Here is a 22751-nt window from a genome sequence, read left to right on the forward strand (position 1 = left end):
CTAATCCAACCTGTGAGAACAGGAGAGCTCAATTTAAGCTGACAATAAAGGCTCTTTGCTTTTGCCTATGATTTCAGACTCATGATGCAGGCATAACAACTCTGTATATGAGGGCAGCAGATCCCCTGGGACTACAGTTAAAAGCAGTTGTGAGTGTTTGAGTGCTGGGGACTGAACTGCTGTCCTCTGGAAGGGAGAGCAGCCATTGCTTTCAACCAATGAGCTATCTTTCCATCCCACACTTTCTGATCATGAAGAGGTCCCAGCACCCACATGGTCTCTTACAACTCCCTGCAAATCCAGTTCCAAGGGATCCAGTAACTTCTGACCTCTGCAGACACCAGGCATGCACAGGGTACACATACATACTGGCAGAGAAAATACTCATATGCCCACCACCCCTCCCCCATCTGTTTTGCTTTTTCAAGAAAGGGTTTCTCTATAGCCCTGGCTGTCCTCAAACTCAGAGATCCACCTGCCTCTGCCTCCCAAATGCTGGGATTAAAGGTGTGCACCAGCAACGCCCAACTCTATCCTTTTTATTTTTGTGTGAATGTGGGTATATGAATGCTGTGTGGAGGTTGGAAAACAGCAACAGACCTAAAACGGCTATGTGAGCATGACAGGTTGGGGTTAGATATATTACCTGAATAGCAGTTTCCTCCAAAGTCCCGAGGCTCCGTAAGGGTCAGCATGTTTCAAGCCAGGCAGTAGAGGCTCCTACCTCCCCAAGGATATATTAGCAGTTAAGGCCACCGAAGAGACACGACAACCTGTCCAAGTGCCTATAAGTTGTGTGGTGGGCACACGCCTATGTCTTGTTATATAGGAGTTTGAACTTCTCCGGCCCACACCTCCCCTGTGCTGTGCTACTGCATTTGGTTCTGGATCCCTGATTTTTGACATGAATCGAGTGTTCCACCCCTGCCCCATTTATTCCCTTATCCTTTCCCTCCTTAAAGACAGGTCTCACCTGACAGTGGTGGCACACACTGTTAATTCCCAACACCTGGAAGACAGATGGGTAGTGAGGTCAGCCTGGTCCACAGAGTGAGTTCAAGGACAACCAGGGCAACACAGAGAAACTGTCTTGAAAAAATAGTAGAAAAAAACCCCCAAAACAAACAAAAAAGGGTCTCATGCATCCCAGGCTGGGTTCTAGCTCCTTGGATGTAGCCAAGGATGACCTAGAGCTGCAGTTCTTAACCTTCCCAATGCTGTGACCCTTTAACACATACACTTCATGTTGTGGTGGCCCCAACCACTAAATTATTTTTGTTGCTACTGCATAACTGATCTTTCTGTTATGAATTGTAAATATTTTTTGAGAGAGAGGTCTACAGGGACTAAGGAGCCTCGACCCACAGTACCTCCTGAGAGCTGGGATTGCAGGTGTGTGACATTTGCTGTATGCACTGCTGGGAACCAACATCAGCGCTCCAACCATTTAAATCACATATTCAGACACAGCCCCTCTGTGTGTCCTTTTAGGTTTGTCTCAACATTGTCCAGGTTGGTCTTAACAATGGGCTGAAGCCAGCTTCCTATCTCAGCCTCTGGAGGAGCTGGGACTACAATATTTCTATTACTTAAAACATTATTTTTGGGGCTGGAGAGATAGCTCAGTGGTTAAGAACACGTCTTTCCTGCCCTTCCCAAAGACACACGTTTGATGCTAGCATGCACATCCACATGACCTCTAACAACCATGTATAACTCTGGTTCTAGAGGGTGTGGTACTCTTTTCTGGCTTTGATAGGCACTGCTTGTCTGTGGTGCAAAAGCATGCAAGCAGGCAAAAACAGTCACACACAGAGAAGTATTATATTTAAAAACTATTCTTATTTTATGTATTTTTGTCAGGGGCTGGAGAGATGGCTCAGAGGTTAAGAACATTGCCTGCTCTTCCAAAGGTCCTGAGTTTAATTCCCGGCAACCACATGGTGGCTCACAACCATCTGTAATGGGGTCTGGTGTCCTCTTCTGGCCTGCAGACATACACACAGGGTATTATATGCATAATAAATAATAAATAAATAAATATAAAAAATAAGTATTTTGTCTGCATGTATGCCTGTGTACTGCGTACAAACCTGGTGCCCACAGAAGTCAGAAGATAACATTGGATCCCGTGGACTGGAGTTGTAGCTAGTTATAAGCTGCCATGTGGGTGCTGGGTATTGAGCAATGAGCCATTTCTCTAGCCTCAAATATTAAAAACAAACTGTAGAACAATGGTGTAGGTGCGCACACGAGGAGGTCAGAGGAGGAGTTCTGAGTTTGTTTTCTCCTGCTGGTGGGTCCCAGGGATTGAACTCTAATGATGAGGCCTGGAGGTAGGCCGTCTTACTCAAACATCTTGTCAGCCCAAACTTCTGTTTTTTTTTTTTTAATGTAAAATTTTTTAAATAAATATTTTACCTGCATTTATGTATGCATGTGTACCATATGTGTGGTACCCAAGGAGGTCAGATGTTGACTTCTCTGGAACTGAGCTAGAGATAGTTGTGAGCTGCCATGTGGATGCTGGGGGTTGAACCCAGGTTCTGGAAGAATAGCCAGTGTTCTTAACTCCCAGCCCCTATTATTATTACTATTTTTTAAAAGATTTTTTTATTCATTTATTATGTATACACTGTTCTTCGTGCAGGCCAGAAGAGAGCACCAGATCTCATTATGGATGGTTGTGAGCCACCATGTCTCTCTATGAGGCTCTGGTTGTTAGGGAACTAACTATGTAGACCAGGCTAGCCTTGAATTCACAGGTCTTCCCCCTAAATCCTGCATCTTACTTTTCTGGGCCCCAACAAGCCAGGATCCGAGAACGACCTCGGCAAGGCCTGTGTGCCTGAGTCTGCAGCAGTTGATCAGGAGCTGGAGATTCTTCCCGGTGACCACAGACAAGATTCAACAAGTACAAACCTGCAAACTCTTTATTAAATTCTCTCATTTCATCTGTACAGAAAAAAATGCACATTATGTTCAGAATCTCAGTAACATCTTGAAATTACACAGCATGAACATGTAAAAACAAGGAACTGCGGGGGTTTTATACATAGAAAGGAAATCCATTTACAAAAGAGGCTTGTTAATTGTACTTTTTGTTCAAAAATAAAAATAAAAACAAAAAACAAAAATGAAAAGCAAAAACAGGTTAGAGGCCCGAGATCTGGCACAGCTCTCACCGTGTATTCCGCCTTCCTGCAAGCACTGACCTGTGTGCTGGCAGTAAAGCACACTGCCACCAGGAAGCCCACTGTCACCCCCTGCGCTACCACCAGGAAGCCCGCTGTCACCCACTGTGCTGCTAGGTGATCTGGGACCTGTTCTAGCGAAGGACTCCATGCTCTGAGGTTCTCATGTCAGTTTTGGGTTGGGAAAGGGTGAAACATGAGCTAGAGGCATGGTCAGCCCATCTCCTCTCCTAGGAAGCTCTTCACCGTCCACTGCCTGGTGCTCAGAGCTCAAGTAGGGGTAAAGATGTCACAGAAGAACCCTGTCAGGATCCCGTCACCGCCTGCCTGTGCGGACAGCTGTATCTTTGTGTTTTAGGTGACAAACAGGCTGAGCCCTCCAGCCCCCCACACCAGAAGTCAGAAGTCTCAATGTTTGCTCACTTTCAGGTTTAATCTTGGTTGTAACTCTCTGTTGTCTGAGAACTGGGTAGCAAGAAGGGAAATTTGACGTTAAACTTGATTACCTTAACAGGTGAAATTGGAGAGGCCAGGGAAAAGTGTGGCTGGACAGATGGCAAATCAAAGCTCCATGGAGGGAAGGGGAGCCAGAAAAGCAGGTACAGCCCTTTGAGAACCGAAACCAAGTAGGGCAGAGAAACCCAAGAGGGCATTCTGAGCTTTGCATTTCCAAATTCTCAAGAAGCTGAAACACAAACTTCCAAGAGGCATGTAATTCAAAAAGCCACCACTTGAGTTGGGCGGTGGTGGCGCAAGCCTTTAATCCCAATACTCAGGAGGCAGAGGCAGGCGGATCTCCATAAGTTTGAGACCAGCCTGGTCTACAAGAGTGAGTTCCAGGACAGGCTCCAAAGCTACAGAAACCTTGTCTTAAAGAGCCATCACTTTCTCTAAGTTCTGCAGGGGCCAGACTGGGCTGGACTTCTGCACAGTTATCCTTCTGAGATACTGAGCCTGGGGCAAGTAGAGAAAATTTGTTTTTGTTTTGGGACAGGGGAAAGAATGGGAAGGGGAGGTACCTTTTCAGAAGACCCTGACACCAGCCAGGAGAGCCCAGAAATGGCCCAAAGCCTCTCAGGGGGCATGGAGAGCTCTGGAACTCACACTGATCCATGAGTGAATGCTCTCTCAGTAATGCTGAGGGCATTGATCTCACAACCCTGACCTAGCGTGTCCTCTAGTCAGTGGACTTCAGGAGACAGGAAGACATAATGTCGGATAGTAACTTTCTGTCGCTTCATCTGGGACAGTGGACTGACTCTTCCTCATACATTCTGACCCCAGGCTGGCCTGGATTCTCTTATCTAAGAGCAGGAGATGGCAGTCATCGTACCTGTAATGGGCTCTGTTACTGCCTGACCACTAAATGCCACCACTTCATCAGTGGCCCTGGAGTGCCCCGACCTACGGGTAGGTACACTGGCTCAGCATGCTGACTTGACTCACAGAACCAGGACTGGAAATGGTAGCCAGATGCTCTCTGGGAATGGACAGACTTTCCCAGTGTCAGACTTCTGACAGCAGCAACAGCAATCAAGGCCAGGGATGCACCCTGCTAAATGTCTTTGTCCTGAGGTGTTCCTTCACTGGGAAAGTCCATCAGAGAGGAGGGGTTAGTTTGGTTCTGGACTCACGGTCCACAGAGGCCCTGGCCAGGGCTCTGGTTCTCTGAAGCAGCAAAGGGTAGCAGTGGAGTGCTAACAGTCCCCAAGTCACGGGCTTGAGCTGGCAAACTAGACCACAGTGACCTGGCTGCTGAAGCCTTGGTCCAAACTCCCTGGCTCAGACTTTGGCTCCCCCCGTGGGGTCAGGGCTCTTGACTAGCTAATTTAAACCATGACTGACTTATGAGCAGGGGCTTGAGTGCCTAGAGCCCACTCTCCTATGCCCACAAGTACAGAATGGACAATACTGGGCCCTGTACACATAGACTAGAAAAACCTGCTCAAGACCAGGCCTACCGCAAGAGCCAGCAGTAAGAGCTACTCCAAGGAAGATGAACACTTCCTTGTACTAAGCAATTCAAGACACTAATAGCTATCTTTTCTATTCTGACCATTTTTAATCACATTTATTTTTCTTTTCCGAGACAGGGTTTCCCTGGCTGTTCTGGAACTCACTCAGAAGACCAGGCTGGCCTTGAACTCAGAGATTGTCCTGCCTTTGCTTCCCGAGTGCTGGGATTAAAGGCGTACACTACCACTGCCCGGCTAATGACCAACATTTTAAGAACCTAACTCATCCAACCTCCCAATCTACAGGCAGTGAGGATTCCTGTCAGTGCAGAAACAGAAACACCACGACAGCCCTAGCCTACTGGAGAACATCAATGTGACCCTGCATCACAAGGGCATCAGGGCTGCTTTCAACGATGTTTGCATTGGGTATCAGCCCAGTGTGACACTGAGACTCTTGGGGAGGGAGGAGCTTTAAGCCAGTGAGCAGGGATTTTAAGTCTCATCAAACTTAAGAATCCCAAGACAGCTGCTGAGAATCAGGAGACTCTTAAAGCAGCACTGAGGGGACCAGGTAGCTCAGCAAGCAGCTCCCTTGTAACTTCTATAACCCTAAGCAGGAATAGACAGCTGGCCTGGAACTCACTGCCACGAGAAAAGGCAGCGGAAAAGAAAACCACAGTATTCAAATGCATGTCGGTTGGGTCAGACCAGGAGTGATTTGGAGCAGCTGATCTATAACTGCCACAGCTTGCACTGAACGCACTTCAGGGAAGGCGGCACTCGGGTGTGGCAGCACTTGTAGGTCTAAATGGGAGCCAGGAGCAGACAGGGCACCGTCAAGGGGCCTGGGTCAAGTGGACAGTTTTAGGCACATGATTTATAATACTTTGTGGACATCTAACAGGTTAATAAAATATATATTATATAAATATATCTCCTACTGTACATGCCACCCTCTGGACAGCCACTGTGACACCATGGCCCAGCTCAAAGGTGAATGCAATGCCTGGGTTCCTCCCTCTTAGGCCCTAACCCTGTCATTTCCACACTGGAGGAATGAGGAAAAATGGCTGGGAACCTTGCTCCTGTAAAGCTCAGATTATTGAAAGTTGACCAATCACCAAAATAGAACGTTCGGCCAGTGCCTACTAGAGGGAGTACACACAGCAAATGAGGGAAGGAGAAACAAACGGAGAAAATGCTCCATGTTTTAATGCCATCACCACTGTCCACCTCCCTTCAGATAGAGGCACAAAGAGCCTGTCTGGGAAGTCTGCCTGGCTTCACTGCCAGTCACACATTCGAGACCATGCTCAGTCTTTAGAAGCCACCATTTCCGGCCTGTACTGTAGCCCAAAAGACGAAGTGAAGTGTGTCTACCACCTGTCCCTTTTTACACGGCCCTCTCATCCCCATCTCGGAAGTCCCACACCCCAACCTAGTAATGACTTCCTGTTGAGGTAGAGAACTTCGAGGGCAACCCCAGACTCAAGTACAGGTCTTCGTGCAGATCAGGGACATCCTGCTGCACAGACTTTTGCTCCCTCCCTAGTCCACTGGCCTTGCCTCTGCACTGAAGTGGGGCGACCACAGGAATGCCTGTTGCTATGGGGCTGTGGACAGCAGTGGCTCATCTGGGGCAGGAGATGGAAGGCATCACACTGCAGCAGAAGCATACAGGACCCAGGGCAGGCTGCTTAGTCTTCCCTCTACTTGGTGACGTCCCCTGCCTTGATGTGGCTCAAAGTTGCTTCTAGGAGAGGAACCAGACATTTCAATGCTAAGCACACCTCCTCCGAGTCCTGCTGTCACCTGCTGTATTTCCATGATGGAAATAGCCCTACTGCTCGAGTCAAGACTGAAGGAGATGGGCTAATATATACACACTTTTTCCTTTCTTTACATTTTTTTTTGTCTTTTTTTGTTTGTTTGTTTAGTTTTTAAAAAACTCTGAGTTGCAGGTCAGGTGAGTCGGTTCTGGAAGTACTGGCAGGTCTGTTGGTATGACAGAATTGTCTACAGGCAGGTAAACCCTTCGCCAACAAAGGCTACCACCAAAGCAGCCAGCTGCCAATGCTGCAACGGCAGCTGGGAGGAGGAGGACACTGCGGATGTGGCCAAGTCTGGATGGGAAGATGCAGTGGGCACCTGATGCTGCTCTACTGTGGGTGTTGGTGCCACCTCGTAGAGGACGAAGTGAGAGGGTGCACTATACAGGAGGCTGTACAAACTGGGCCCTGGGCAGGTAGTTCCTTGGTGGCCAGGCGGCTCTACCTGTCCTTGAGCTCTCGTGTTACGCGCTTCGTGATCCGCCCACACATCAGGCCGATGAGGAACAATGTGCAGATGCTCCCACTGATCACAGATAGGATGTAGTTCTTTGAGGGGGATGTCATCACTTGCATGGCAAGATCAGAGAAGCCATCTGCTGGGGCCACCTGGAAGGAGACAGCAATGTGACCCTCTAAGGGAGAGCTGGATAGGTAGCAGATTATATCTTACTTAGCCCCCAAATTCCTAGTTTAATATATAAAATATATAAATTAAATATTTTTAATTAATTTGTTTTGTTTTTTTAAACGGGATCACTCTACGTAGCCCTGGCTATCCCTGAACTCAGAGATCCATCTGCCTGCCTTCCAAGTGCTGGGATTAAAGGCGTGTGCTATTATACCTAGCTTTTCTTTTCTTTATTATTACTATTCTTATTTAGAGCATGTGTGTGTGTAAGATGTGAACATGTGGATGCACACGTGGCACTCAGAGGGCTACTCTGAGTCGGTACACTCCTCCCACCTTTAAAGAGGTACCAGGGATTGAACTCAGGTCTTTAGGGTCCCATGGCAGGCCTTCTCCCCCACTGAGCCACCTTGTGCACTCCAATTCAGATCTTTTAGCTCAAGGGGGAGAGGAAAGAAAACCAACACAACTATAACACTTTTTCTGGATCATAAAACTACAAGTGTCCCCTGCCCAAACTGAGACATAGAGAGACAAAGAGGTGCCATCACCCTCACGTGCTGCTAAAGCACTCACAGGCCAGCCTGTGTGAAGTCTCTGCCTGCTCTTACTCACTGCTCACACCAGCCCAGCAGGCATCTCGTTACTCCGACATTACAACGAAGACTTCAGGCTGGGGTCCTTGTGACAATCAGAAGGCTACAGATATATTTATGCTCTTCACTGTGTTTGATACCTTTTTAAAAAACAAGGTGAAAAGCTGAGACCACGCTTTATGTTTTTCTTTTCAGTTTTTTTGTTTTGTTTTGTTTTCCAGACAAAGTTTCTGTATGTAGCTTTAGAGCCAGTCCTGGAACTCACACTGTAGACCAGGCTGGCCTGGAACTCACAGGGATCCACCTGCCTCTGCCTCCCACGTGCTAGGATTAAAGGTGTGCACCATCATCTCCCAGCTTTCTTTTAATTTTTAATGTTGCTAGAGGACGGTTCAGGCTGGCCTCACACTTGTGATGTGCTTGCCTTAACATCCAAACACTGGGATTACAGGCATGCACCATGTTATAAGTGTAATCATTGCACTGTAAGTACTTGTTCACATCAAGAACACGATGTAATCACGACTCAGAAAATCAGGACCAAAAGGTTCCCTAAGTACATCATCCTGGAATCCAGCTCCTATGTTCATGACATATATTTAAGAACAGAGCAGGAGGTGTAAAATTAACGGAATTTTCTCGCACACAATAAGCAGTAGTCTCTCTGATCACAGCCACACTTGAGCAGCTGAAAGGAGAGGGAAACAGTAGGGGAAGACAACTCAGTGTTGGCTGTTCTACCTAACTGGGGTCTACAAGTGATAACCTTTCAGTGCTGAACTGCGGGAAACTGAGTACCAAGAGTACTGGTCTGACAGAGTTTTGCAGACCCAGCTAACCTACAGCAAGGGAGACGGTAGCTCTGGATTTAGGAATAGTCATGTTTTAGAGACTTAATATTGTTTTTCTAGTCAGGGTTTCTTTGTGTAGTTCTGATCATCCTGGAACTCACTCTATAGACCAAGCTGGCCTCAAACTCAAGAGATCTGCCCACCCCTGATTCCTGAGCGCTGGGATTAAAGGTGTGCGCCGCTGCCTGGCCTCATTTTTGGATTCTATCTACTGTTAGATTTCTATCAAAGGAAAGACAGCGATGCACACCACAAAGATGTAAGTGGCAGAAGAGCCGCCATGTCGGGCTTTCTTGCTCTTTACCTTGGCGGCATAACTCCACATTTCAATTCGGTCATTGAGGCGCTTTTTGCACTCTGGCTGTAACCTCACCCGCTTATCTTCCAAGGCCTCCATTAGGCAGGACATCTCTGTGGAAGCAAATGTAAGAAGTTTGCAACTGTATAGAAACAATTCTGTAATTTCAGGGAAAAGAGTCCCAAGCACCTCAGAACTCAGCTCATCAGGACCAATAAAGTCAAATTCTTTCTGGGAACCTTGCTCAAGATCCCACTGGTGAGGAGTGTGACTTCCAGTGTCAGCTGCCCACAACCTCTTCACTCCTCTTATTTTAACTGGGTGTCCCTGGTTTCAGACACCAAGAAGCTGCCATTGTCCCATTATAGACCCAGAATGCTCAGTGCAGGAAAGGACATCTCTATATAGACTAGTCTGGCCTTGAACTCAGAGATTCCTGTCTTTGGTTCCCAAGTACTGGGATTAAAGGTGTACACCACTATGCTTAGCTGTAACTGAATTTTTGATTCCCTAATAAATAACTTGTTTCCCTTTTCACTAAATCTTTGGCTCTGGCTATTTCAAACCTGCAAAATTAGTCCCAAATTCATTGCCACCAAGGCCTAGCTTACCATCTAGCAGACATCTAGGAGAGGCTGTCTATGGCTGGGCTACAGACAGTCAGAGTAGCTGTAGGTTACTCAAAGGCAGCGTTCGAGTACAAGGGAGTTCAGACAGGGACAGAGCAATAAATATTACTTACGACGCCCTCGGCCAGGGGTGATGGCTGCACAGTGGTGTTTAATGTCCAAGGCACATGCTGTGTGAAGAACTGGGTCCACAAAAATGTCTGCTTTGCTCTCCTTCAACATGTTCAACACTTCCTGAAAGGGGAGTTCATTGTGGAAAGAGCTGTGCAGAGGAAACTTATCCAATCTGCTGGCTACTCTACAGAACATGCAAACGAACAGGCCAAAGTGGGGAGATAACTACAAAGTACCCTGGCACAGGCGGGGGGTAATGTGGCCATGTATGCACAGAAGGCAGCCTTCTGGAACCCAGTGTAACTTGCTAACTACCTCTGAGGAATACATTAGGAGCTAAAGAAAGCTAAGAACAGTACAAGATGGATGGTCAGGCAGGAGTTCTTGGCATCTAGTATGCCACCTTATTTTAAAATACCTACATGTTGGTATTTTTATTGATATAATACTTACTCTGTTACTTTAGGAAAAATAAACAATATGAAATTGAAAAATCAGACTGATGACTGAGAACTTTTACAGCCTATTAGTCTAACCTTCAAATGCCACTTCTCAATCAAGAGGCTAGAGAAACGGCTCAGTGGTAAGAGCACTTGCTGCTCTTCCAGAGGACCTGAGTTGGGTTCCAGCAGCCAATGCCTCTGGCTTCCTGCACATACCCACATGCAGACAACACATAATTAAAAAAAAAACTTAATTTCTGAACCAAATAAAGGTATGTTTTGTTTATAAAATGTTCTACTTTGGATATATATGTCCTTAAAAAAAGATTTATCTTCATTAACTTTATGTGCATGTGTGTGGGTATGTGTACATGACACGGTTATCTGTGGAGGCCAGAGGGCACAGGGTCCCCTGAAGCTGGACTTACAGGTGGTTGTGAGCTGCCTGAGACAGCTGCTGGGAAAAGGACTGCAGGAAGGAAAGCAAGTGCTCCTAACCACTCGACCATTTCCTCAGCCCCATTTCTGTCCTTTTGAATTATCTGAGTTTAAAGATGTTCTGAGCAAGAGGGATATAAACACAGTATAACTAAATTCAATTCCACAGGTATTTTATTTATGCACAGTGCAATTACAGGAAGCAAAGACAGACCACAAATGTTCATCTCTTCTGTTAGAGATTCCCACCGCCTCTGTCATGTAAGTGATGGAATTAAAGGTGTAAGCCACCATGACCAGCTGAATTTTTAAAAATTGTGCTTTGCCATGAGTGTTGGGTCCCCTGAAACTAGACTTACAGACAGTTGTGAGCTGCCATATGGGTGCTGGAAATTGAACCCAGGTCCTCTGGTAGAGCAGTCAGTGCCCCTCTCCCCCAAGATTTATTTACTTAGCATGTATTGTATTCTGCCTGCATGTTTCCCTGAAGGCCAGAACAAGGCATCAGATCTCAGTCAAGGTGGTTGTGAGTCACCATGTGGTTGCTGGGCTGGGAACTGAACTCAGGACCTCCAAAAGAAGCAGCCAGTGCTGTTAACCTCTGAGCCATCTCTCCAGCCCCAGAATTTTTAAAATTATTATTATGTTTGTTTATTTTGTGTTTATGCTTGCAGAAGTCAGAAGAAAACTTTGAGTCTGTTCTTTCTTCCACCATATGGGTTCTGGGACCAAGCTGTCAGACTTGGTGGCGAGTGTTTTTCCTTTACTTTTTCTCCTGTGATGGTGGGGGCTGATTGTAGGAACAGGCAAGCACTCTACTACTGAACTACACCAAACCCCAGAAACGAGTTCTTAATAAAAATTAGTTTGTTTTCAACAGAAAGTTCTTTAAGACAACAACAACAAAACCTCAAAAACATCTCCTCAAAGCCCAAATATTGTTTAAAAATTTGGTTTAGTCATACAGGTTCAGGGCTGGAGAGATGGCTCAGAGGTTAAGAGCACTGGCTGCTCTTCCAGAGGTCCTGAGTTCAATTCCCAGCAACCACATGGTGGCTCACAACCATCTCTAATGAGATCTGGTGCCCTCTTCTGGCATGCAAGCAGAATGTTACATACATAATAATAAAATCTTTAAAAAAAAGGAAAGTCATACAGGCTCTTTTTTTTTTTTTTTGGTTTTTTTTTTTCGAGACAGGGTTTCTCTGTGGTTTTGGAGCCTGTCCTGGAACTAGCTCTTGTAGACCAGGCTGGTCTCGAACTCACAGGGATCCGCCTGCCTCTGCCTCCCCAAGTGCTGGGAATAAACATGTGCACCACAAGCTTGGATTTGGTTTTTAACTACCTCTTACCATTCCTCGAAATGTGGACTTGAACACTTTTAGCAGAAGAGAAAGATACACCCACATCTCCCTTTTCTCTTCTTCCTTTTAATGCTTTAATACCAACTCCTTGGTCATCAAATATAAGCTGGGCATGGTGGTGCATGCCTTTAAAGCCAGCACTCAGGAGGCAGGTGGATCTCTGAGTTCAAGGCTAGCCTGGTCTACATAGTGAGTCCAGAACAGTCAGGGCTACAAAGAGAAACCCTGTCTTAAAAAATCAGGGGAAAAAAGTATTAAATATAAAATATAAGCCTTCTTACCTAGCATTCTATGCTGTTACCTCTTTTCAAAACGTATATGGTCCTTGACCATTCATTAATCGATGGTTCTCTTCCAATAAATAATAGAAGGGAATCAAAAGGAAAAAGAGAAAAGAAGGCAGGAGATAGGCAAGGATAAGGGTGTGCTTACCTTCTTACACAGCTCTGTCTTGATCTTGAGCAGGTTAACCTTGAGGCATTCCTCCACTTGGCCTGTTTGCTCCTGGGCTGCTGCTTCTTCAGCACACAGGTTGGCAATCTGCTCAGGAGACAAGAAAACAGGGCCACCCTACTGAGAACAACTGGCTTCCAGAGAAGATCAACCCCGCCCAATCAGCCCGGAATACTTGGTGTCTGTTGTTGACTCTGAATAGGTCTACTCCTCAGGGACAGGTGAGAATCAATGTGGAGTCTCCCAGCCGTGTCCAGGCTTCTGTAGCAGCTTCCTAGTGGAGTGTGCACTCCTTGCGTCTGCACTCAGCGACAGACGCCAAGCTCTGATCTCTTTCACAGTTCAGAGGCCGTCACTTCGGAAAGAGGCAATTGTTCCGGGACTTGTCATGAAAGGAGGCTACTCCACAGGAGGGAAATACTAAAAACAAACCCTTAACACCTGGCTCAGGTTTACAACTTGGCAAGCACTGCATGTGACATGCTCCCTCAGACTTCCCAAACATCATCTCCAGAGAAGAAGAGTAAACACTTCTTTGCACAGTTTTAGGAGTCTACGCAGGGCTCAAGTGGCCTTTTCTAGCCAGGAAGACCAATAATTTCCAAGGACAGGCACTTAGTCAACAGGAGAGCACTTCTACTTTTCTGGTAAGTCTTGAGGGGTTCTGAATGGCCATCCAGAATAATAAGGAAGGACCGCACTACGTGTACAAATAATAAAACACTCTTATTTAACAGACAAATGTGGACGCAACACCGTAGAGTAGCAAACTAATGCTAAGTCCAGCCCAGTGTTACACAGAAGCTGCAAGTCTTACCCAGAAGACAGGCCTGTAAGGAACCACAGTCAGGAAGAAAGTACAGAAAAGAATTTTCTCCAGTCACCTCTTCCAGGAAGCCCTCCCTTGCACACATGGCTTACTTCATCTGAGCAGTGCAGCTGGAGCTGAGGGTCCAGACGGTAATCTAGAGCGGACTCCTGGATGATGATGCGGATCTGGTCCTCACAGTCTGAAGACAGGCGCTGGAGATGACAAAGGGAGAACTCATTAGCACCGGAGAGCATCAGTTTTTATATGAGCCCTCACAACCCAGTTTAGAGGAAGGCAAAAAAGGTCTTAGGACAACAGGAAAATGCCGGTGATAGCCATGGAGAAAATGCTCATCTCCAGCTGTGTAGAAAGCCCAGTCACTGTACCTGGTCAGCGTATCTCAGCTTGAGGCATGAGATGACTTGACCTTCCAGCTCCGAATCATCCTTTGCCTTGGTCAGGATACCATGACAGAATTTAGGAATGTCAGCTTTGCAGGCTTTTCTTAGCACGGGGTTTAAGCGGTAATCTAGAGTAAAAATATATCAGTATATGGTAAAATAGTTCACCCATGAATTTTCACAAATTTTTGGAAATTCACCTTTCAAAGGGAGGCATATTATATCAATAGTCTGACATTTCATTTGTATTTTAATAAATATCAGAGAGTAAAACAGCCCCACTGATCAGCCTTACAGACTGGGCAGTGGTGACACACACCAGTGTCCTAGTAGCCACACTAGTTTGCCATAGAAACTGGGCAGTAGTGGTGAACGCCCTTAATCCCAAAACTAGAGAGGATGGGAGGAGACAGCTCTCACACACAGTCTCATTCTGAGATTCCTGGAGGCAGGATCGCCATTTCAGACTGAGGTAAGAACCAGTGACTGGCTGCTTTGCTTTTCAGACCTTCAGGTTGAACCCCAATATCTGTCTCTGGGTTTTTAATTAATAATGATACAAACAGTCATGACTATAAACACCAATCTGTTATGTTAATAAATGGTAGATGAGTTATCATGCCAGGACTAGTGTTTTTAAAGAAGAGAAGGCCTTCTTGAAGTTCAAGGAATATATCCGTTCATAGTAGGGAAAACATGGTGGCAGGCCTTCTTGTTACATTTTTTGAGACACGGATTTCACAATCCTCCTGCCTCAACTCTCAAGTGCTGGGATTAACTATGCACACCTATCTTTCCACTGTTGCTAATAAGCAATGCAACTCAGTTCAAGAGCACATCAATGCTCCTCAGGATCCTTCCTCTCTGCAGCAGCTCTGCAGGGCTTTCTGGTCCAATATTAAAGCAGACAACAGAAACCTTGCCCAGAACAGATAATTCTGAAGGTGCCATGAAAGAAATAACACTTTTGTCTGCTAAGCTACAAGCTTTCCTAGTCAAGAGCTGAAATTTCCCTTCTGAAAACAACTGGCCATGCTCATGAAGTTTGAGTAAACATGTAGAATTCCCTCCCTTTCCTAGGGACCCTGTGCTGACCCTCCTCTATGACTTTCAAGAGCCGCTGTCCAGATCTTCAGTGCTCTTCCCTGACCTTTGTTCTAATTTCCTGGGTAGGCTTCAAAGGAGGAGGGGTACACAGCTCATATGCAGGCTTGGCTCCTCTCTTCAAATCCATGAGCTACATGGCACCCATAGGTAACATGTCTGGCAGGTTCCACGTGGGCTACACTCTGTGGGAGCAGGAGAGTGGAGCCAGGATGGTACCTGTGTTCTGGGTGATCTGGCGCTTGGTTATCATCTGTTTGCATTTGGGATCCATCAATTCACTGTTTTTATTTTGCTTCAAGCACTGTAACATGGTTTTGGAATCTGCTTCTGGACAGAACCGCTGCAAAGAAAACAAAATTATATGAAAAAAGCTATCCCAAACTAGCAACTAATCTATCTGTGATTGCTTTTACATCTACCTGGGAACTCATGAAAACGTGAAAGTTACAGTAGGTGCCCAAACTCAGGGTCCCTTGTTTACTTTTTTTCCCTACAGCCAACATTTTCCACATTTCTCCCTATGAACACTGGTTACATTCTGCATGGGTTTACCTGGTTACTATGGCTAAGTCACAGTAGAGGCCACCTCACAAGTGCAATTACTGTGTAAGTACAAATGTACCACTAGACCAGGTGCTATCCAGCCCTCAAGCCTTACCTACCCAACCACAGTGTCAGAATTTAGGAAATAACAACTATTAACCCACGTGAACAGGGATCTGGGGTAAGGATCCATGTGGTTTAAGTATAGGGGCTGAAATCTACCAAGCATGTGAGGTTGGTTCCTATAGTCTACTACTGTCCTTAAACAAGAGCTCAGTTTTGTCTGGTAATGAACCCCATCTCTATTTGTTATCCTGCGTGTCTGCATCACAGGGTCTCAGACTCTGCTAGGACACTTCGGCACCAAGTTTCCCTTGCTTGTTTTGGGTTCATGTTCTCCCTCCCTCCTTTCCCCCTTTCTTTGGCACATGCATGCACACACATACAAATAAATAAACATTACATCCTCACAGACATTTATTGGTAGGATCAGCACTGTATATTAAAGGGAAGCTGAAATGCATTTTTATTAAAGTTTCTTTGCATTTTCTTTAGTTTAATTTCTTTGTATATACAGATAGGTTAAAAACATTCACTGGAGGATCACTTGAAGAGAAAGAATGTGCGAATGGAAGCAAACACATTTTGCATGGCTAGAAATGGCTCAGTGGTTAAGAGCACTTGCTGTTCTTGCAGAGGACCTGGGTTTGGCTCCCAGCACATACGTGCCATCTTACAAGAGTTCTAGGAAACCCAATGTCCTCTTTGGCCTCAGTGGTCTCAGGCATGTATATGGTACCCATTCATACATGCAAGTGAAAGACTTATACACATAAAACAAAATTTAAAAAATCTTAAAAAGAAAGAAACATCTTGAGTGAGGAGAGGTCTGATGAAGACTTTGGACTGTGGCTTTCTCAGCACACCCATCCTGGCCACTTATTAGCTCAGCTCTGTGATTTTCCAACTCGAACAGCATCCACAATGCCTGGAGGGCTTATGGACACTGCTCAATGCCAGAGATTCTGGAAGCTCAAAGAGCCACAAACTGGCAGGTGAAGGCAATGCTGCTGACTACAGACCACAGCTGGGGAAATCACCATGCTAGCCATGTTTAATAGGCTACAACGAAAAGGGGTTCATGCTGTTACTGTCACTTGGGTCACACTTGTTCCTTACCTTAATCATCTGCTTGCAGACTCGCATGAGTGTATAGTCTAGTTCTGGGTCCATCATCTCTGTCTCCTGAAGCTTAAATACTTTCTGGTGGCAACGGGTACTCAGCTGCTTTTTGTTTTCCTTCAGACATTCAATAATCTATGATATTAAGAGTTATGGTTGAGTTAGGAAGCATATGAGGGATTGAAACTCATCTATTTTGACTGTAACTCGTAGTTCAATGAATGACACTGTTTTTCTATCCCAGGATCTTTTGTTTCTAACTTCAGGCAATAGGAGTTAAGGACTTTCTCATTAAGGAGAATTATACTCATGGATTTATAACCTGAGAGCCAACTGTGGACCAAATGACAAAAATTCAGGGTGATCAGCAGGCTGTACTGGAATCTAAAAAGGAAATTCATTTAGGTTTTCTAGTTTCTTCTACTTTGTTCAGCCATCCCTTGTTAGGATTCCTCTTGGAGCACACATTTCACTGACTACTCTGACTAGAGAGCAGGTAGTCTTCTAGAGATCCAATTAAAATCAACTTACATTTTATAAGAATAGTATTAGATGCTAAGTATGAATTGGACCCAATCCTCTATGACAAATAACATCTCAGAGGGCAAACTATGAAAAGCTATAACAGAAAAGGTTGGGTGGCAATATAAAAAGTATCACGGGACAGTCTATATATTTTTTAAAGATTTTGTTTATTTATTATGTATACAACATTCTTCCTCCGTGTATGCCTGCAGGCCAGAAGAGGGCGCCAGATCTCATTACAGATGGTTGTGAGCCACCATGTGGTTGCTGGGAATTGAACTCAGGTCCTCTGGAAGAAGAGTCAATGCTCTTAACCACTGAGCCAGATCTCCAGCCCGGGACAGTCTATATTGAATGCTGAGGTAGGTATATATTGAAGCAACCTACTCACTATTCTAAATCTTAGATATAAAATACATAATCTGCCAGGCTCTTGTGTGAAGCCATGACATCTCTCTGAAGGACTTAAGGACAACCAGGAACCACCAACTAGATAAAACACACTGACACCTTAAGAAGCGAAACATAACAAAGGACTCAAACCTGAGGGACAAAGCTAATAGGTCAAAGAAAAAAATGCAAAAATATATGTAATGTCTTTGGAACAATATAGAAAAACATGATAAAGAATCTAGACCAGGGGGCTGGAGAGATGGCTCAGAGGTTAAGAGCACTGACTTCTCTTCCAGAGGTCCTGAGTTCAATTCCCAGTAACCACATGGTGGCTCACAGCCATCTGTAATGAGATCTGGTGCCCTCTGTCCAGCAAGCATAGTGACAGACAGAACACTGTATACATAATAAATAAATCTTAAAAAAAAATCCAGTCCAGGTAGTTATGAAAAGAAGCAAGCAAAGATTTAGGAAATGAAAAGCCCAAACAGTGGTATAGCACATTCCTATCCAAACAATTAAAATGAGAAGGATTTAAAAATAAAGAAAAGAAAAGAAAGAGAACTGACAACAAATTAGTACGCTGGGTAACCGAAGGTGAGCAATTACCTCAAATGCAACACAGAGACAGAGTAACCAAGGCTGGAAAGCATTAAGATAAAGGTGAAGGAGGACACTGGGGGAGACCTGGGTGCACCACCTGTCCATGGAATTCCAGAAAAAAGGAAAAGCAGAGCAGTATTAGAGGAAGACCCTGTTCTCCATGACAAAGTCGAGACCCTGTCTGGTCTCATTCCCACTGAAATTATAGCTCAAACAGAACAAATCTAAAAGAAAGAGTAACTACAGAGAGAGAGAGAGGCGGGGGTTGGGGGAGACTCAGACTGTGCACTGGCAGCTACAGAGACAAGACAGAAAAAAAGAAAGCATCTTAAAGGCTAAAGCACCAGAGCAAGGTCCTAGGCAGCTGAGAGAGCAGACAAAAAAAAAAAAAAAGGAAAAAAAAAATCATGAAGAGCCGGGCGTTGGTGGCGCACGCCTTTAATCCCAGCACTCGGGAGGCAGAGGCAGGTGGATCTCTGTGAGTTCGAGACCAGCCTGGTCTACAGAGCTAGTTCCAGGACAGGCTCCAAAGCCACAGAGAAACCCTGTCTCGAAAAACCAAAAAAAAAAAAAAAAAATCATGAAGCCGGCACTGGTGGTGCATGCCTTTAATCCCAGCCAGCATTCAGGAGGCAGAGGTAGATGGATCTCTGAGTTCGAGGCCAACCTGGTCTATAGAGCCAGTTCCAGAACAGTCAGGGCTACATAGAAAACTCTGACTCAAAAAGAACAAAACAACAGCAGCAGCAACAAAAGAAGGAAGAAAAGAAGGAAGGAAGGAAGGAAGGAAGGAAGGAAGGACGGATGAACTGTGCAGTGGAGCATGGGGTGAATATCGGATGTGGGGTTACTGGAGAAGCCATAGAGAAGAAATACCCGAACGAATACCAGGAACCCACTGGGTAGACAAGGCAAGGCAGAGAGGGTACAGAGGAGCTGCATGGCAGAAGCTGGGAACAGCAATCTAGAACTGCCCAGTAGGATAGTTAAGCTGATTAGATGTGGCAGTCCTTGTCTCACTAGGGAGAAACTGACTGCAATAATGAATGCTTAACTTGACTTCCGATATCTTATAATCCTAGATCCTAGTACTTGGGAGGCAGAGCAGGCGGATCTCTTCCAGTTCGAGGCCAGCCTGGTCTACAAAGTGAGTTCCAGGATAGCCAAGGCTACACAGAGAAACCTTGTCTCAAAACTAAACATATATATATATATATATATATATATATATACACACACACACACACATATGTATATATATACACACACACACACACACACACACACATATGTATATATATACACACACACAAAAGTGAAGTGTTACCTGAGCATTTCCATACTGTACTGTAGAACAGTAGCTCTTGATGTCACTCCTGCAGGCTTCATACAGATCTGGTTCCAAACGAATGTCCTCCGTCTGCATGAATGAGCCAATGTGGGAAGGGAAGTGATTTTAAGCTAGAGATGTCAATGTATCTTTTAAAAGATTTACTTTTATTATTTTAAATTATATGTAGTTATGCATGCCTGGATGTGGGTCTTTGCACACGAATGTAGGGACTTGAGAAGGTCAGAGGTGTCAAGATGCCCTGCATCTGGAATTACAAATAGGCATGAAATATCTGATGGGTGCCGAGAACTAATCTCAGGTCCTCTGGAAGAGTAGAAAGTACTCTTAACCACTAAACTGTCTCTCTGGCCCCTGAAGATGGGATGTTTACAGACTTATTTGTTGACTGGATACTGTCTAGGAATGACCTCTATAGGTGTCAGCAGTGTGGAGAAGGCACTAATTGTCATATGCTCCCCCTCCCCTCCTCAATTGTCTCAGATGGACCTTGTGGGGAATAATCATGGCCCCCAAGCTGACAGACCTAAATTTAAGGAAAGGAGTTTTATTTCAAGGTAAAGGGATATTTCTCTTTCCCCCGTTCTTGAAGGAGCTGAAAAGTGAAGTAGGTAGTTCAGCTGCCTCGGGCAGCCGTCCTGCAGCCAGAGGATGAAACTGATGCCAAGGACAGATGAGTGGACAGTTAAGGTCTTCTGTCCCTGAGGACAGTACTGATCCAATGACTATAAATGCTTTGAATATATAGTGGTATGTGCCAAAAATATATTCTATCATTTAAAACCAAACTCAAAACAGTGAAGAAGCAGCTAATGTCATACAGAAAGATTTTGAACTGAAACTACATCTCATGCTTCACAATGGTAGCAGGAGCCATCTCCCTGTCCCTGTCTCTCTGCAGCTAAGCACTGGTCCTGTTGTCTCTGAAAGCATTACCATCTCTAGCTCCTCCACACGGAGTTGCTTGCGGCACTTCAGTGATACCCGGTGCTCCTTGACTTCCTGCAGAGTGTCGTTGCGCACAGTGGTGCTCAGGCAGATCACTACATCAACCCTGCCGTGGAAGGAGAAGGCATAAGACTGTGTGGAGTGGGGCAAATGCCAGGGCACTGGGCTGGAATGGGGCAGGGGGCACATTATGTACCCAGAATTAATTAATCCATATATGCATATTTATATTTGCACACTATGCTTTTTAATGTCTCTCTTGTAATCCTCACTGCTGTTTTCAATAATTTAACTGTCCCTCTTATTAACCATGTTTTGAAAAGACCATGTTAATATGCCATAATATGGCATATCTGGATGTCAAATAAATACTAAGAATCACCTCATTTAATTGAAAAGGTAAAAGTTCTAAATTTGAAAGGGGAAAAAAAGGTATGCCAAGATTGGTAGAACTACAGACTAGAAGATATTATATCTATACTTATATTATATTAATATATAATATAGTATACTGTTTCAATTTTTTTTCTTAAAACAAATAGGAAAAAAAAAAAAACCAATCAGGGCCTCACAATGTACTCCAGAATGGCCTGGACCTCATACTCTTCCTGTTCAGTCTCCTGAGTTCTGAGATAAAGATGTATGGCCACTCCAAATACCCATATAAATAATTACCATTAATTTCCTACTGTGTTTAATTTACGAATCAAGCTCTGTCATGGTATATAGATAGAGTGGAAAAGATTACACAGGACTCGATACCATTTGCAGTCTCAAGCACTTGCTGTGGCTTGTTTATTAGAAACAATATGACCACAGAAAGAACAATGCTGTTATCGTTCACATTCTGTGAAACATTCCCTAAAGGTACAGAAAAAAAATAGTCTAAAATGGGGATCTGGTCTCTGTTCATGGAAGGCAAAATATGTTCTAGTAACGACACCCCCCAACCCCAAGAACAACTTGTAAGATTTGGGCAGCTGTGCTGTCAAAACCTCACTGAGGCCTAATTCCCAAGGGAGTTGAGTTAACTTATTTCCAAAAGCTCTACTTCAGTGAGGCTGTGTAGCTTCCTGCAGACACCACACTGGGAGGTGCTGGGAAGAAGGTGACTCAGCAACTTTCTCTTCTCAGGACATCTACACCTGATTCAGAGAGGCAGTCTAAACTGAGTCTGAAAAAAAATATCAAGAATATTCCCATACTGCAGAGGCTTTACTTTTGAGACTATCCATGACCAAGTGTGGCTGAGAGGGAGCTGTGGCTATAGCTGTGGCTATAGTCTGTGCAGACAATGCCAGGGTTTGGCTATCTCTGGACCACTACCGCCAGAGAGCAGGAAGTTGCCTCATACCCTACACACTCATTCGGAGGCTGACAGAGACGTCAGGAGGCAGGACAGATCAATTAAGACACGTACTTCTTTTTTATGTTGGGACAAAGTTTTAACACATCCTCCTTGCAGGCCATTTTGAACTTGTAAGAAAATCGAAAATCCTTCATCTGCACCTAAATGATGAGAAAGAAAATCAGCTCTGCAGCAAACTATGGTTAACAGCAATGGCTAATATTAGCATAAAACTTCCAGAAGTCTGGTCCAGGCTGAGGATGAAATTCAGTTCACAGAGTGTTTCACTAGCATGCCCAAAGCTCTGGGAATGATTCCCAGCTTCACATAAAAACCCGGTATGATGGTACACACCCATAATACCACAGAGCACAGGAAAATTAGAGGGTCAAAGTCATCCTTAGCTATACAGCAAGGTTGAGGCTAGACTGCTCATGAGAATTTTTCAATCTGCTGCGATCTCATGACTCCCCCTTTACAGCACACTGGTCGTCCTGTCCTTCAAATCACACATCTGGGTTTACTATGACAAAAGTGTTTCTCTGACAGATCTTCACAGTTTCCAAGGGCATTTCCTTTGGGGTTCTATGTGTAGTCCTATTCCTTAGTATCTCCTCTTGCAGTCCTTTCATCCCCCAACTCCTGCCCTGGTTTTGTTTCTCTTCCTTGAACCAGCCCAGATTGTGTAGCCATGACATACACTATACTTGTTCTGGCATCTTTCTTTTACTAGAGTCTAGA

At 44.9% G+C, this 22751-nt stretch overlaps 1 protein-coding gene across 1 annotated transcript in view; it reads right to left on the bottom strand.

Moving 5' to 3' along the window:
* Window positions 1–2915: 2915 nt before the first annotated feature.
* Glg1 (golgi glycoprotein 1) overlaps window positions 2916–22751 on the bottom strand; it is a 92702-nt gene continuing 72866 nt past the window's right edge. Inside the window, exons 16-26 of the mRNA XM_041649581.1 lie at window positions 22083–22171; window positions 20651–20768; window positions 19691–19783; window positions 16840–16977; window positions 15334–15457; window positions 13996–14138; window positions 13720–13821; window positions 12778–12885; window positions 10100–10220; window positions 9364–9470; window positions 2916–7590 (exon numbers count right to left, since the gene is read on the bottom strand). Coding sequence (XP_041505515.1) covers window positions 7423–7590; window positions 9364–9470; window positions 10100–10220; window positions 12778–12885; window positions 13720–13821; window positions 13996–14138; window positions 15334–15457; window positions 16840–16977; window positions 19691–19783; window positions 20651–20768; window positions 22083–22171 — 1311 coding nt within the window. The 3' untranslated portion in view covers window positions 2916–7422. The remainder of the gene's footprint in view (window positions 7591–9363; window positions 9471–10099; window positions 10221–12777; window positions 12886–13719; window positions 13822–13995; window positions 14139–15333; window positions 15458–16839; window positions 16978–19690; window positions 19784–20650; window positions 20769–22082; window positions 22172–22751) is intronic.

This window comes from Microtus oregoni, unplaced genomic scaffold, assembly GCF_018167655.1.
Source record: "Microtus oregoni isolate MIOR12 unplaced genomic scaffold, Mior012 000004F_ref0000308, whole genome shotgun sequence".
Classification (NCBI taxonomy): domain Eukaryota; kingdom Metazoa; phylum Chordata; class Mammalia; order Rodentia; family Cricetidae; genus Microtus; species Microtus oregoni.